General features: G+C 36.5%; 1 protein-coding gene across 2 annotated transcripts in view; it reads left to right on the top strand.

Annotated features, from left to right (window-relative positions):
* The window catches only part of RNF217 (ring finger protein 217), a 128,427-nt gene that overhangs the window by 74,078 nt on the left and 38,437 nt on the right, over positions 1-15,912 (top strand). For both annotated transcript variants that reach the window (XM_074333531.2, XM_019729507.3), the window contains exon 2: positions 6,220-6,453. In XM_074333531.2, the coding sequence (XP_074189632.2) occupies positions 6,220-6,453 (234 nt within the window). The remainder of the gene's footprint in view (positions 1-6,219; positions 6,454-15,912) is intronic.

Here is a 15,912-nt window from a genome sequence, read left to right as displayed (position 1 = left end):
ATTTGCTCACATTTGTGTAAAAAGAGGGACAGAATACTTACATTTACATTTCTTGTACATGCTTAAAAAGTTTTATGAAGGAAACAGCAGCCGTTGGTGGGATAGGCGGGGAAGAAAAAGAGTACAGTTGTAAGAGAGAGACTTGCTAATTTATATCTACATTGTACTTTTTGTTTTTTCAACTATGAGAATGTCTGACCTTATTCAAAAACCTGAATTAAAATTTTAAAAATTTACTTCAGTGGGTAAGGGAGCATGGAAGTTCGGTTGGAGAGGAAAGAGGGAAAAAGTTTAAGTAATACAAAAGGGTGATTTTATACAGAAAAATACATTTGGTATGATTAAATAGAAAACTAATACTACATTAATTGTATAGTTATTATTTTAACTATTTAAACATTATTTTATTGAATCTTTAAGTGCTTTCAGTATTCAATTAGTTTATTCAAAATTACATGTAATTGTGGTTTTACTGTTCATTTCCCTGATAATTCATGAAGTTGAACACACTTTCATGTGTTTATTGTAATCCTCTTTTATGAAGTACCTTGACCATTTTTCTGTTGGGTTGGTGATCTGCTTTTGTCTTGGTTGATTCGGATGCATTCTTTATATATTCTGGATAAACAAAACCTTGTTCTTTACATAATGCAAATATATTCGCCTACTCTTGTTTGCATCCTACACTCTTAACAGCATCTGTTGGTGAACAGCAGTTTAAATTTTATTTATTCCAATTTATCAGGGTTTTTTTAAAGATTTTTTATTAAAATACAGCTAGCACACAATACATTAGTTTCAGGTGTACATCATAGTTATTCAACAGAACCCACCTAGCTCTTTATAGTGTTATTACCACATTATTGACTTTATTCCCTATGCAAAAGAAGTGGTCACCATGACAAGTCCAGCAACAATCTGACACTGTACCACAATATCACAGTATTATCGATCTTTTCCTCCCTTTTTACAATTTTCAATTAGAGTTGACATGCAATGTTATTTTATATTAGTTTCAAGTGTACAGCATATTGGTTAGACATTTATATAATTTAGGAAGCGATCCCCATAACTAGTACCACCTGGCATTATACATAGTTTTTATCATATTATTGATTATATTCCCTGTACTTTATATCCCTATGACTATTTTGTAACTACCAATTTGTATTTCTTAAGATCTTCACCTTTTTCACCCTGCCCCCAACACCATTTCCGTCTATCACCCTGATAGATCTAATACCTATCTGGCACCATATGTAGTTATTACAGTATTACTGACTATATTCTTTATGGAATACCCTACATCCCCATGAGTACGGTGTAACAAACAATTTGTACTTCTTAATCTCTTCCCTTTTTCACCCATCCCTAACTCCCTCTCATCTTAAAGAAGTCCCTCTAAGATTCCTTGTAATACTGGTTTGGTGGTGATGAACTCCTTTAGCTTTTTCTTGTCTGAGGCAAGAAACATTGGGTAAAGTGTTAAGTGAATTAGTACAATCAAATCTCAAGTTGCCAGAAGAGGTTATCAACACAAATTTAATTTAAATCCTTATCCTCAAATTCCATGAAGACAAGTTTCATGGCTTAAACTACTTTATATCCTGGTCCTTTATATTCTTTACCTATAATATTGTAGGAACTCGATATATGTTTTTTTTGGATAAATTAGTGATCTTTATTCTTGTGACTATAATAAATTTGCACTGAATGATTTCCAGCCAATGTCACGTATCCGTGTAAACGATGTTTTATTAAAAACTTCTCAGTACTTAGCACCCACCTATCAACAGATTATTTCAAGCCAAAAACCTGGAGTCATCCTTGATTTCTTTATCCTCTGTATCTGGTCCTTTACCAAACACCATCGATTGCACTTCCAAAATGTACCCCATATCTGCCTGCCTCTTGCTGTCTACTTCATTCATTTATCATCTACTGCCTGGACTACTGCTAGAAGCGGTAGGAAGAACAGGTACAATCCAGAGTCCTCCTGTTCTCCTAGTCTCCACTTTTGTTTTTCTACAGCCCATTCTCCAGGAAGAACCCGAATGATTTTTTTAATATAAATCAGGGTATGTGACTTCTCATAAAACCAGTCAGTAATTCATATTGAACTGAGAATCCAAGCTACACTTATCACAGCCAACAAGGCCTGTGTGTTGTGTCCCATTTAGTGTTTCAGTCACTCAGTTCTGCTATCTGCACATCAGGCACCTTCTGCTGTAGGACCACGGTCCTTGTTTCCTTTGCCTGAAGTCTCGTCCCCCACGTTATCTGCATGACAGGCCCTTTAGTTCTCTGTTCCAGTTGTCACCTCCTAAGAGATACCTTCTCTGATCAGTTCTTTCATAACACTGATTACAATCTGTCTGGTTTATTTAGTTGTTTATCATACATTTCCTCCAGTAGAAGCACTGTGTCTCCCTCCTCCTCTCTCCAGACTCCATCATAGTGCCTAATCCATAAAAACCACATTTCATTGAAATCTAAGATGTAATCAATTGTAGGATTCAGTATTAAATTATGAGCCACCAAGAAAATAAAAATACTGCAGAGTAAACTATGACGCAATGCTGATGACTATCGATTGTAAGATAATCTTGACTTTTGAGATATTAAGTTAAAAAAATGCATGCTTGAATTGATGAAATGCATATCTTGTTGAGTAAATGAATGAATGTACTTTGCTTAATCATGATGACTTGTTTGCTAGTGATCTTTTCAGGAAATTATTCTGAGAAAGATAGACATGTAGAGGCCAAGAAATTGCATAGGTCATGAATAGCATTTTATTATGAAAAGGAAGATATTGCTAGTATGAAGAAGTGTGAGTAATTCAAAGGAGTGTATGAGTAATTGTTCCAAACTGCCAATGACTAGCTTACCAGCAGTGATTAAAATTTTGTAGGTCCCGGGTGGGCCAGGAAACTTGAATTTTCAACAAACACTTCAAGAGACTCATGCAGTTGTCCAGGAAACAGATGGAAGCACTATGATCATATTCCCTCATCTTCCCATTGCTAACTCTCCCACTCCATGTCTGTACCCACCTTTTCTGTCTTCTCTTCTTTTATAGCATACTGTGTTTCCTCGAAAATAAGACCTAGCTGGACCATCATTTCTAATGCGTCTTTTGGAGGAAAAATTAATATAAAACCTGGTCTTAAGTTTTATTATAGTATATAAGACCTGGTATTATTATATTATATTATATTATATTATATTATATTATATTATATTATATTATATTATATTATATTTATTATATTATATTATATTATTATATTATATATTATACCTGGTCTCGTATAAGACCAGGTCTTATATTAAAATTAAACAGGTCTTACATTAATTTTTGTTCCAAAAGACGCATTAGAGCTGATGGTCCAGCTAGGTCTTATTTTCGGGGAAACACAGTATGCTATAAAAGGAGAGAAGACAGAAAAGGTGGGTACAGACATGGAGTGGGAGAGTTAGCAATGGGAAGATGAGGGAACATGATCATAGTGCCTCCATCTGTTTAATAAAATATGAGATCATTTGGCTCGGTGTAGTGTAGTAGGGATTTTGGAGCTTTCAAAAAGAAGGTATACAGGCAAAGTGCTAAGAGCGGGAAAGCTTGAGGAAATTATGTGTTCTATGGAAATGGAATAGATTTGCAGGCAGATTTGAGAAACACCCAAGAAGAAAGGGTACTTGGTTGGATGTTAGATGTTAATGTGGCATGGTAATGAACAGCCCTGCCGAAGGGGTAACAAGATAACCTCTTCCCTTAAGCTGCCTTGCATTGTTCTGGTCCCTAAAACAGCATTCCATTTCTCTGGACCTGACTGGTCCTGAAGGGCTGTGAAATTAATGCTTTCATTGTTATTATTTTTGTAGTTAGAATAAAGAAAAACTTATGTGAGGGAGGCCAGATGAAAACATTGACCTGGGAGTAAAAAAGTTCCGGCTCTTACCCCCTAAAGTATGCTGTACCCTGGTAAACAAGAGCCACATGAGATGGCCCAAAGTGAGCCTCTTCTGTGTGGAATGAAAATAAATTGTCTTTCACATGCTGAAAAAACAAAGTTTTCTATTTTCATAGGAAAAGCGTCCGGACTCCTTAAGAAGGTTTCACACTCTGCTCATGTACTCTGATCCCAGTTCTCTATAGAGCCTTATCTTCCTATCCTCACACTTGTGGTCCCTTCTTACTGCTTGTTTTTCAGTCCGTGTAAGGCTACATCTTTAAATTAGTATGCATTTGTCTCAGTGGGGATGTGGGGAAAATACGGGTATCTGTGCTGCAGTGTGCTATGGCATCTTGCTCTAAAGGCCTCCAGGCCTTTGCCCATGTCATATCTTCTGTCTGCTTGAAACACCTTCACCCTTGTGTGGCTAACTCCTACCAATCTTAAGGTCTCACTTGAAACCTCACTTCTTCCAAGAAGCCTCTTTTGAACCTCTCAAGTGTGGGCTCACTGAGTTTCCCCCATATCTTCCCTGACACGGCACACTCGCCGTGTCATACATGCCCATCACCTTGTATCGTGCTGGCCACTGTACTGATTGATAAACACTTGCAAAGCTTCAGTGCCTAACGCAGTAGCTGGCTCAGAATCATGCTTCATAAATGTCAACAGGTTACAAGAGGAAACATTTATGAATTTGTAAAATGTCTTATATACTTGATTAAGCCAGTTTCTAAATAATTTATCATAAAACACAAGATGGGGTATCATAACTTTATCATAACTCTGTAACAAGTGTGATAATAAAATCTGATTATAACTATGGAAAGACTCATCAAAAAAAAGTAGAAAAATTGCTTTGGGCAAATATTTGAAAAACCTCTCTGGACCGTGTTTTGTGCGGTAGTAGCATAAAATTATGTAGCAATTTATGCTTTGAGCAGGTGGGCATTCATCAGGAATTTAATCTAAAGGCAGACTCATTTCATTATCAGTTTGGCTCATGTCCTGTACTGGTATTAAATATATTGTTCCCAAGCATCCTTCAGCCCGTAGCTTCTTAACTACCTGTCCTGAAGTCTGCCAGATAAACAGCAAAGTTAAAAGAAAAGCTACTGTGAGTTTAGGTTTTTTATTTTTTTAATTGCTCTTTGTAGTGATGTTTTCCTTTTCCCAAACCATGTAGCTTTACTCCATTCTTCCTTCAGTCTTCAAAGCACACTTTTTTCATTAAGTTCAATGTGTTTTGCCTTCTCAGAATGTCAGGTTCACCCAAGTGAAAAAGAAATGGTTTAGCATTGTTTGGCATTTGGCGCTATCACTGCCTCCCTTTGCTATGTAACAATGGACAAAAGAGATTATGCCACCATGCACATAAAGACTTATTGTTCAGAATTTACAGAGAACATTCTAGATACTCCTTATTTTAAAGTTTATTTTCTTTTTTCAAAATTTAGTTATGTCCACACTTTGTGCTTTGCTCTTATATTGTAATCTTTAATGCTAGCCATATCTGACTTTCATACCAAATGCTAAATGTAGGATTCCAGTGTGTCCTTTTCCTCTCCTAATCTAACTCCGTGGTCCTTTGAAGAAATTCATTTTATAAATTACCGAAGTAGTAGCCAAATCTTATTAGAATTTTTTTTTACATTGTTGTGATTGGTTTAACTTTCTTACTTGGTATTTTGATTCTGATTAAGAACTATCATATGTTCTTTACATGGAAGAGTCAGGGAAAATAGAGTTAATTTTTGGCAATGATTTTTAAATTATTAGATATTGTATGTATACGTACTTGCAAAATTTCCTTTTTGTCCTTTTCAAGTAGTTAAATGTGCTCAAAGTTTAGTGCTGAGATACTCTTTAGTAAAGCTGAAAAATCTGAAACACCTTGCCATCCTAGCTGTTCCTTTAGTTGGCATACTGTCTAAATGCTGTCTCACCCTGGCCTTTCCAGAGGATGGGATGATAATTTGCTTCTTTGGTGAGCCTGTGGGTTAAGTCCATTTAAGTTCACAAATGTAATGATAGAAAATGCTTAAACACTCTATAACTCATTTTGGAAACATTATATAGTGATTAATATGTGTTACTGCTTAATATGGGAACCAAAGTAACTATGATTTATTTTGTTAGGAGTCATGAAAAAATGACAGATTGTCCTTTACTATAGTCATTAAATAAAGAAAAAAAGATGTAATAACCAATGTAATAACCAAAGCTTTTTGTTTTCTCTCCTATCTGTTCTTTCACACAGATACAAGTTGGCCAAGTAGAAATCAAATGCCCTATCACAGAATGTTTTGAATTCCTAGAAGAAGCAACGGTGATCTATAACTTAACTCATGAAGACTCCATCAAATATAAGTACTTCTTGGAACTTGGTCGTATTGATTCCAGCACCAAGCCATGTCCTCAGTGCAAGCACTTTACAACCTTCAAGAAAAAGGGACATATTCCCACCCCTTCCAGATCAGAAAGCAAATACAAAGTAAGCATGTTCACCAGAGTTGTGGGTTAGATGTCACATGATGGGAGCAGCCACATTGGGCCAACTTGTGGTGGGCATTAAGTGGGCTTCCTTCCCTTACCAGAGTCGAAGGTGAGTATATATTGGCTATGATTCTGAAAATAGGTGGCTTGGGGAGGCTGATGAAAGGACAGCACTCTTGAGGATTTAATTCAAGTTTTTCTTTGACTTTAAGCATGTTTCAGATTCATCTCATAACCTACTTGAAAGGCTCATCTTTAAAGTAATTGTCATTACTATTACTAAATATTAAATAAATACTAAGACTTTTTTTTTTTTTTAATTTGGTATAAGCTTGACTTTTTTGGTAGACCCAGTGTGAGGCCCCGTGGGCTGTGTCTATCATAAGTGAAAACAGTATCAAATACCATTTATTCATTTATTCAGCAAATACAAAATGCCAGTATGTGCTAGGCATTGTGCTAAGTTTCAGGGATACAGAAGCAAATATGACATAGTCCTTGGTCCAAAAATGTGTAATGAAGGTGAGAGAGATACATGTTCTAAAATGACAGTTCCGTATGAGTAGTCAAAAAACAAAAAGAAAAAACCCAATACACTTGTGCTTTGAGAACATTGACAGAGGAGTTAAGGATAGGATGTCAGGAAAGGCTTTGTAGAGAAGATGCTTTTTTGGTGTGTGTGTGTTTTTTTGTTTTTTTGGTTTTTTCTTCCCAGCCAGATAAACAATGGAGAACATTTCCGAGCAAGAGATGAGTCAGTGCTCAGGTCCATGTTGAAAAGAAGTGTTTGGTAGAGTCAGTGGGGACAGATCAGGCAGGTAGTTAAGAGCAGATCATGTTGACTCTTTGAGGCTGTGCTCAGAAGTTTGAATTGAATTCTGCAGACATACAGAAAGATAATTCTGGCAGCGGTAGTAGACGACGTCACAGGAGGGCAAGGCTAAAAGGTAGGGAAACCTAAGGCAGCAACTATGGGAGCAAACCATTGATTTATAACCCTGGCTGTGCATTAGAATCACCTGGAGAGCTTTCAGAAACCCCAGTGCCCCAGAACAATTGTCTGGCGAATTTTTGAGCCTCACTGGGTGACTCTAATATGCAGCCAAATTGGGAACCTTTGCAGTAAATGAAGTGGAAAAATGATGAGGCGTGTGGCAGTAGTTTTCATCCTTGTCATTACAGCAGAATGGCAGGATGAAGTGGTTTCAAAGGCTGTTTGAAGTCATCTCCATTTCAGGTAAGTTTTTGCCCGTGTTCACGTCTTGGAAGCAGTGGTTACTACATTATTCATTCTGTAGCTTTGAGGGGACCATGGTTTAGCACGTGTTTCCTCTACCATTGCAATGATGAGCTAGATTAGGTTAGTCAAAGCTTCTTAATGAGCATTGGTCTTTGAAATTGCTTGACTCTCACAGTTAATTTTTCTTTTTATTTACTATTTTTGTGCAGGCTAGTCTCTTTAAGCATAACTAAGCATAACTATCAGGAAACACACCTCCCCCCTTTTTTTCTTCTCTAAAAAGTGCATTTTTGAGGTTACAAAATTGTATAACAAAATAATACCCTCACAGTGATTTTGAATGCTGACTTAGCAAAAGAATACTTTTATTTGTATATTCTTTGGATATTTTAAGTTATTTTTATTCTGTTATTGATGTTATCAGAAATTACTAGTGTTCAGAGGACTTGTTATTCCATAACTTTGGATATTTTATTTGCTCCTAAATGATGTTTGGAATTATACATTATACATACATTTTATATATTATATATGTTTATATACTTTATACATAAACTCAGACTATACTATTCTGGAATTTTGTGTTAATTAAAGCATGTGTATATAATTGACTAAAAGTGAAAATAATTTTAAACAATCTTGTTCTTATGAAACGGGTGAAAGGAGGTGCAATGTAAGGTGCATTTATAGCAATAGTGAAATGTTATAGATCTCATTTCATCCAAAATCACCAAATTTTGTTGTATTGAGTATATTTTATCACAATATACATGTATTAAGAGTAAAATATGGAGAATTTGAAAAATATAATATTTGTATAATTCTGAGTGAACCTAGGGCACCCTGATAACATTCCCCAATGTCAAGCTTCCTCCAATGTCTACCAATTGGCTTGTAGGTAAGAAGAGATGTAGGGAGCAAATGGATCAAAATCTCAAATCTAATAAGGTCGGATTTTTACTTTTGATGAGCAAAGGAGAAGGAAATTTGCTTTGGGAAGATGAGGAATTCAAAAAAAAAAAATGTTATTGATTTCTGAAGCAGTTAAAATTCGTGGGAATGGGTGAGCTTTGAAAATCTCAGTATAAAGTGAAAATATTAAGCAACTTTAAAGAAATATAAAGTTACCACAGAATTGGAGGATGACTTTGGTTGTTACTCTTCTTTACTCTTGTAGAAGAGAAGATCTATAATAGAAAAGATAAACAATCCCTCTGTTCTATATTGTATAAAGTCCTAGGTGTAATTCAAACAATTCCTGAAGCAATAATTTTTACTATTTAGTATAATGTTTATATAGCATTTTTCATCATGAAACTTCAAGCTCTTATGTTAACATTAACTACCTGATTTACATGCTCTACCTGTCTGGATATTATGAGTGAAGACATGAATACTCCAGCAAACCAACTGTGACATTCATGATTACAGTAGCACCCTAAACTTCAGACTAATATCTTCACTCTTAGTGGCGAACAAATGAATGATTTTTAGGTTTCCTGTATTTTTTTTTTAATTCCATTTCCCCAATAACAGAACCCACTTCCAAACTGGTATAATTTATCATAACTTTAAGAGGGCTGAATTCAAGTACTCAAATGCAATAAATTGAGTCATAAGGCAACCGAAATGGGGGATTACTAATGTGTAACATGTCTGAACAATTTAAAATCTCTTTATATTTACAGCCTAAAGTGGGTTTTGTATCTATTTATAAAACCCTTGAAATGTATATTATCCTTTTTCAATCATTGAGTTACAGTATCTTGATCCAAGATGTCACTCTTTGAGCATTTATTATGGCTTCTGCTATCAATTCAGAAGCACTTAACATACTGAGTTAGGACTGCTTGAAAATATTACAGCTGTTTTATAGCAGGAAATACATTTGAGAGCATCTCACATGAAATTTAAGATCTAAAATATCATATTTGGGGATTTCAGTTTGAATAGGTTTTTGTAAATAACCACTTATTAAATTTTTTATATACTTAGCAGATGTAAAGAGGTAAACAGAATGTATCAGCCAGCAGTTACAAGAACTCTTAAGTGCCAGTTTATCCTTCTCGGCCCTCCCTTACCATCTCCCTTCCCACAAAAGTTTGAGTAAATAGAGCTTTTCATTATGCTCTGCACTCTGTCCAACTCATACTATACCAAATAGAACCAGTGCATTCCTAAACTGAGGCATTTACATTGAGACAACCTTGCCTTTGGTCACATCTAGTTTTTTTCACTCATCATATTTATGTTCTTAACTCTGTAACTCTTTCCGAAAAGTTATACCATTCCTTTTCTACAAGGTTGATTTCAACTTCCACTGTGAAATCTAATTTCTAATCTAAACAGCTCCTATACTTTATTAACACAACTCCAACTGCATGTCAATATAGAGAACACGGTGGTGGTGGGAAAATAAAGATGTTGAAGTTGTGGCTTTAATGGCACTCATTTGATGCCTGAAGATGGACCCGTTACCAGCACCTGAAGTTTTTTCTCCGTAGCAGTTATCACCTGGGATTCTGTGGTGTATTTGTGTGGTTATGTGTTTACAGTTTCTCTTTCTCACTGGTCTCTTAGGAGGCCAGGCCCAGGCTTGCATATTGCTGATAACCTGTATCAAGCCCTATGTCTGACAGAGTATGTTCTCAAAATACATTTGTTGAAGGAAATAATAAATGGGCCAATGCACAAATAATAATGTGTACTGTAACAAATGTGAATGGAAAATGCTGGTACACAGGAGAGGTTGGGAAAGCTTCATTAAAGAATACACACATTAAACTAAGCCTTGAATTTTTGAATTTGCCAAGCTGGAAAAGGTAGGTCAGAGCATTGGCTTCAAACTAGATTTAAACTCTCAGCCTTCCACATACTAGCTCTGTAACCTTGGATACAGTTTCCACATCTTTCAGTGGTGACTGGGGGTAGTAACAGTACCTGTCATAAGAGTATAGTAAGGATTCAACAAAATCACACATACAAAGTGCTCAGCGCCCTGTCTGATACATCCTAAGTGCTCAAAACTTAGGATGTGCTAATTTTTGGCAAGGGCAGCAGAATGAGCGACCCTGGGTTATTGGGAAGGGAACGGAAGAGTCAAAGAGAATAGAGGTAGAATAAAAGATTGGGTGACTGACACATGGTGTGAGTAAAGGAGAAATGAAATTGACTGTGTCTTGAAGAGGAGTGAGTTTGGGGAGTGGAAAACTAGTTTAAAGTGTGTTGATAATGTTAAGTTTGAAGACCCTTTTAGGCATCAAAGAGATTCTAATGCTCAGCAGTGATCTTTTGGAAAGAATTAACATTTGAGGGGGTGGGCGTGGTCGTTGAATTCACAGAAATGAAGAAAAGGATATTTAGAGAAGTAGGGAAAAGTTCGTTTTTCATTGAAGAGAGGAGAGGATTGAAAATGATTAAATGTAGTTATTTTCCTTCCAGGAGTTGTACTGAGATACGGGGCAGTTCTAGGTTTCCTTCTTATTTCCAAGTGTCGACCAAGAAATGGTCCCCCTTTTCATATTGCTTTGGAGTGAGTTGAAGAGCACGCACAAATCAACACGGGGAACCAGTTATAATAGAAGTAATTCTATTTATGGTTTCCTTCAGGCAAAACTAGTAATAATCCCCACTCTTCCCACAAATATCAAGGAAAACTGATAACTCACAGAATGGTGCTTTGACTCATCATAAGGTAAAAGAAAAAAAGCCAATAAAATGTCCTGGGGAAACTTCCTCTTACCTTATACGTTTAGCATTCATTTTTCTCTCTTGTAATTATAAACCCTCTGGATAGAAATCACATTTTATAAAACTGCACAAATACATTATATCCTCATGTAGTAAAAGAGCTTTTCTAAGGTCTTTGAAGATATAGTCAAATCGATGGGTTTGTTATTCCTAATTGGTGTACTTTAAAATGTGCTTAGGTGAAAGGCTGGGATTTGGGTAATACTCAGTTTTACCCTATTCCTCTGTCTAGTATTGAACCATCTCTGACCTGTGCTGTACACCAGAAAGTTGCCTCTTTGGACTGCTTCTCCAGATTCCTTACCATCCTGATTTCTGTTTGGATTTTGCCAAGGGTTGGCATCGGCAGAAGACAGGAGGATGGAGGAGGAGAATGGTAGATGCATTACTTCCTCACTCCCTTCCTAATTCAGTGCAAAGTTCTGGCAATCGTTGTGTCACTCCATGACTGCAGCTTCCCTCCAGGTGGTCCCTCCTTCATGTTTATAATTCTCACAGGGCTCCAGAAATTTCTTTCCTCCCTTGTTTTTTGGCCTTAGGGATGGCAATGACTTCCCACTCTTTCTGTCTCTAGGGGCCTGTCAATCCTCTGTTCAAATCCCAGCTGCACTTCTTCAGTTGTGCTTCCAATAAATAATTTTCATTAACAAGCAGATAGATAGATAGATAGATAGATAGATAGATAGATAGATAGATAGATAGATGAATTAATGAATGGTGTTTAAATTTCCATCTAGTAAAGATGTTTTGAGAATTCTTTCCATGTATAAAAATGTTTAAAGCTTTCCCATGAAAGTTCAATTAGTGTGTTGCTTTGCTCTTTGGTTTTTTTCTGACACCATCACTTTAAGTTGACAGTGTTTACAAATTAAGAGTCAGATTGTGCCTCAGCCTTGCAAGATCTGTTTAGTTTATGACAGACACTGTTTTCTCTTGGCATTAATGCATCATTGATGTCAGGAGCCAATAAAAACGTGTATTTCCTGAAATGATTGCTGCTAGCATAGATTTGTGAGGGAGAGAAAGATGAAGTCGTCTAGCCCAGTTTAATGAAGCCAGCTTAAACAAAGGGTGTGTTATCCATGTTACCTTTGAAAAACGTGTAACACTCATCTGTGATGCAGGCCTACTAAATCTTATTAGGATGAATTTCTCCCTCTGGTTACTAGTGACATGCTTTGCTACAGTTCTTTGCTGCTTTCTTGATGCATAAATTAGCCATAATACTTTATAGAGTCTTTACTTGTGTTTGAACTTCTAACAACACAAGCCAAATATTGGAATTCATTTGATATTTTAGCCTACATCTAATGATTTAAAAAAAAAACACTAAAATAATTGTCATAATCAAGGCTCACAGCTCCCATAAACAGACCTGCAATGGGACTGAGAACTGTATGTTTTTTCACTTCATCACATCATCCCTTGGATCTTCAGCACAAGGTACAAGTGAAGAATCACTTCTCTCTGCTGACCTGCTGAGTAGTGAATAAAAGTCAACAAGTCCGGTGCTCCCTATAAAGTGGTCTGGAAGATGTTAGGACTGCGTTTCTCATCTACCATACTCTGCATTCCTACCTTGCCATATTTACCCTCTCACATCTGTAAGGGAACGTAATGCAGTAGTCAACATGTGCGTGAATCCTTTCTACAAAATGCTTCCCAACTGGCCATTCAGACAGATTCAACACTTCCATTGTTAAGGAACTTGCTGCTTAGAGAAGCATTCCCTTCCATATTGAAAGAATTCTTTGTGACCTTCAGGCTGAGATCTGTCATTCTCCTGCTTTCACCTAATGGTCCCAGAAAATATGCCCATTTCCTCATATGACTATGTAATTAGATGGCCTTCCTGCTACCTCCTGGGCGTATCACTGGGAGATGTTAGCCTTATTCTATTGTGTTCAGAATAGAGTGTCCTATTGAAAGCAGGATGATGTCATACTGCTTTGGCTACTGAGTTTGGGCTACACAGCTCAGGGCAGAATCTTCTAGTACCGTGTATATTCATCTATGAAGAGGTGGGTCCTAAGACAAGAATTAGACTCAGACAGAGACTTCTCTGGGCCTTGCTTTTGAAATTTAGAGGAAGACTCTATAAAAAGGTGTTTTCAGGCAGTAGAAGCAAGATGGATTGGTATAAAACTGGTTTTTCAAATTGGGGAGAGAGGACTTTTGTCAAAGGATAAAACCCATATCTCTTAAATTCTGACATGCTACCCTAGAAGAGCATGCCACTCAGTTGGAAAAGAAAAGCTAGTACTGAAGTGAAAAGCTAGTACTGTGTAATAAATAGCGAGTTGCATATGTAAAAGGAGCCTGGAAACCAATATGAAGGAGGTTGGTAAGGTGATTTATATGAATGTCTACTGTATCTCTATGTAGGTTATCTTGTCATGTGTTACTGTTTTTGTCACCATTTGGTCCCCAATCTTTAAGAAACTTTCTGTTTCATTTTCCAGCTTAGTTTCAGTTATGCTTTGAAAAATTAAGGGAAGTGTTGCTTGGCCACATTTGGACTGTAATCAGGGAGCAGTGCTTCATGATGCCCATGTGTTACTGGCACTAAATTCAGGGACAAATCCCCACGTAGGAGGTAAAATCTTAGGGAATAAGAATCAAGTGAAAAACAAACAAACAAAAACAAACTCATAGATACAGAGAACATTGGTGGTTACCCAAAGGGAAGTGGGTTAGTGATGGAGGAGGGGGGTTGCAAAATGGTGAAGGGTGTCAATTTTATGGTGAAGGTTTTTGGTGGTGATCACTTTGTAGTGTATACAGATGTCAAATCACAATTTTGTGCACCTGAAACATACCAACTTTACCTCAATAAAAAAAAAATCGAGGTAAGAAGTCAAACCACGTTTTCCCATTTGGAGAGTCTCTACTGCCATTGTTACTTTAGGATATGATCTAGGGGAGGAGATGTGCTTCCTTGAAAGTATTTGAAGCCATGCATCAAATACTTCTTTACTCATCTCTATAATACCCTGCATTTCTTCAGAATCTTCTCCTCTTCAAGAAAACCGTATAAGGTGTTACAAAACTTTTTATAACTATGAGATACCCATATTATTTGCATATTGATTATTTAGAACATATCCTAGTCTGACAGCCATAAGTTTTACATGTTTCACATAAGGTGTTTCTGGACCACCATGTATTTTGAGAGACACATCAGGAGTAGATGAATATTAATGTAAGAGTAATGGGACCCGGTTCGGGGGCACTTTGGCAAGGCTCAGGGTCAAGACCGCTGAAGTGACATCACTGGGCTACACTCGAACACTTGCTATTTCCCCAAGGCACCATGTGATCTCAGGCCTCTGTGGAGACATAGACTGGGACCTCTTCCTGAAGTGCCACCCCATCACTTGTCCCAGTGACATTCCACTCTTATTTCAAGGTCACATTCTCTCCAACCTCTACCCTCCAGCATTCCCTGAAACACCTTTCCCATGGCACCCACTTGTCTAAGCTTCTATTCTAGCAGTTATTACATGGTTTTATACCTCTCTGGGTTTATATATATCTGCCTTCTATAATTCCTTGAGGATAAGAATTGTAATTCTTTTTTATGTGCCTAAAATCAGTATACTCAGTATCTGCTACTTGAAGGTATTTAATACATATTTGTTGAATGAGCAAATGAATTGTGAATATGTTTTATTATTGAGTATTTGTCTTAATCTGAAGTTCTAATAAAGCAAATTGTACTTGAAAAACTGAGTTAGCTTATATTTGCAAGCTACATTTACATGTGGATCTTGTCTAATATTTTGAGTCTGATAAATAATGATTTTGTGATTTATGTAAAATAGTTATGTATATAGAAGTATATAGAATTTAGCAAGAAAAGACTTATCTGGGGTGTTATTTGGTTCTGGACTCTTATTATTTTGTGAGTTTTTCTTTATTCGGCATGATGAACTGTTAAGAGAAAATACCATTTACTTAGGAAAAGTGCGTTGGTTTAACTTATCATCTGAGTGTGATTGTAGCCCTGATTTCTGGAAAAACTAAGGGAATTCAAAAGTTAAAAATGTAATATAAAGTCCTTTTATCTTTCATGGATTCTGAGACAAGTTAATCAAGATTCCTAACTCTGATAAGTTTATTCTTGAAATACTTGCAGCCTTGCTTCTTGTAGACAGCTTTGCACATTAATCATTATGCTCAGTAAAATGTCATGTGGATAAAATATTTACTAAACCTCATCTGCTAATCTAAGAAGTAATGATATCATCTCAGTCACTGGTCATAAATTAGATATATTGGTTTTTCTCTAAAGTCATTTAATATTAGCCAATATGCAGTATTGGCTATAAGCAAAATAATTCATTTTAGGAGTAATTTACTGAGTACCTACCGTGTGCCAGAAGCTCTGTGTTACTTAACTCAGGAAACACAGGATGAAGGCGACACAGCCTTTGCCCACAGTGAACTTGTAGGCTGTTAGGGAGA

This window comes from Rhinolophus sinicus, chromosome 2 (assembly GCF_057876585.1).
Source record: "Rhinolophus sinicus isolate RSI-liver-muscle chromosome 2, RSI-T2T, whole genome shotgun sequence".
Lineage (NCBI taxonomy): Eukaryota > Metazoa > Chordata > Mammalia > Chiroptera > Rhinolophidae > Rhinolophus > Rhinolophus sinicus.
The sequence above is the reverse complement of the archived record's forward strand: the minus strand, read 5'-3'. Positions and strand labels throughout refer to the sequence as shown.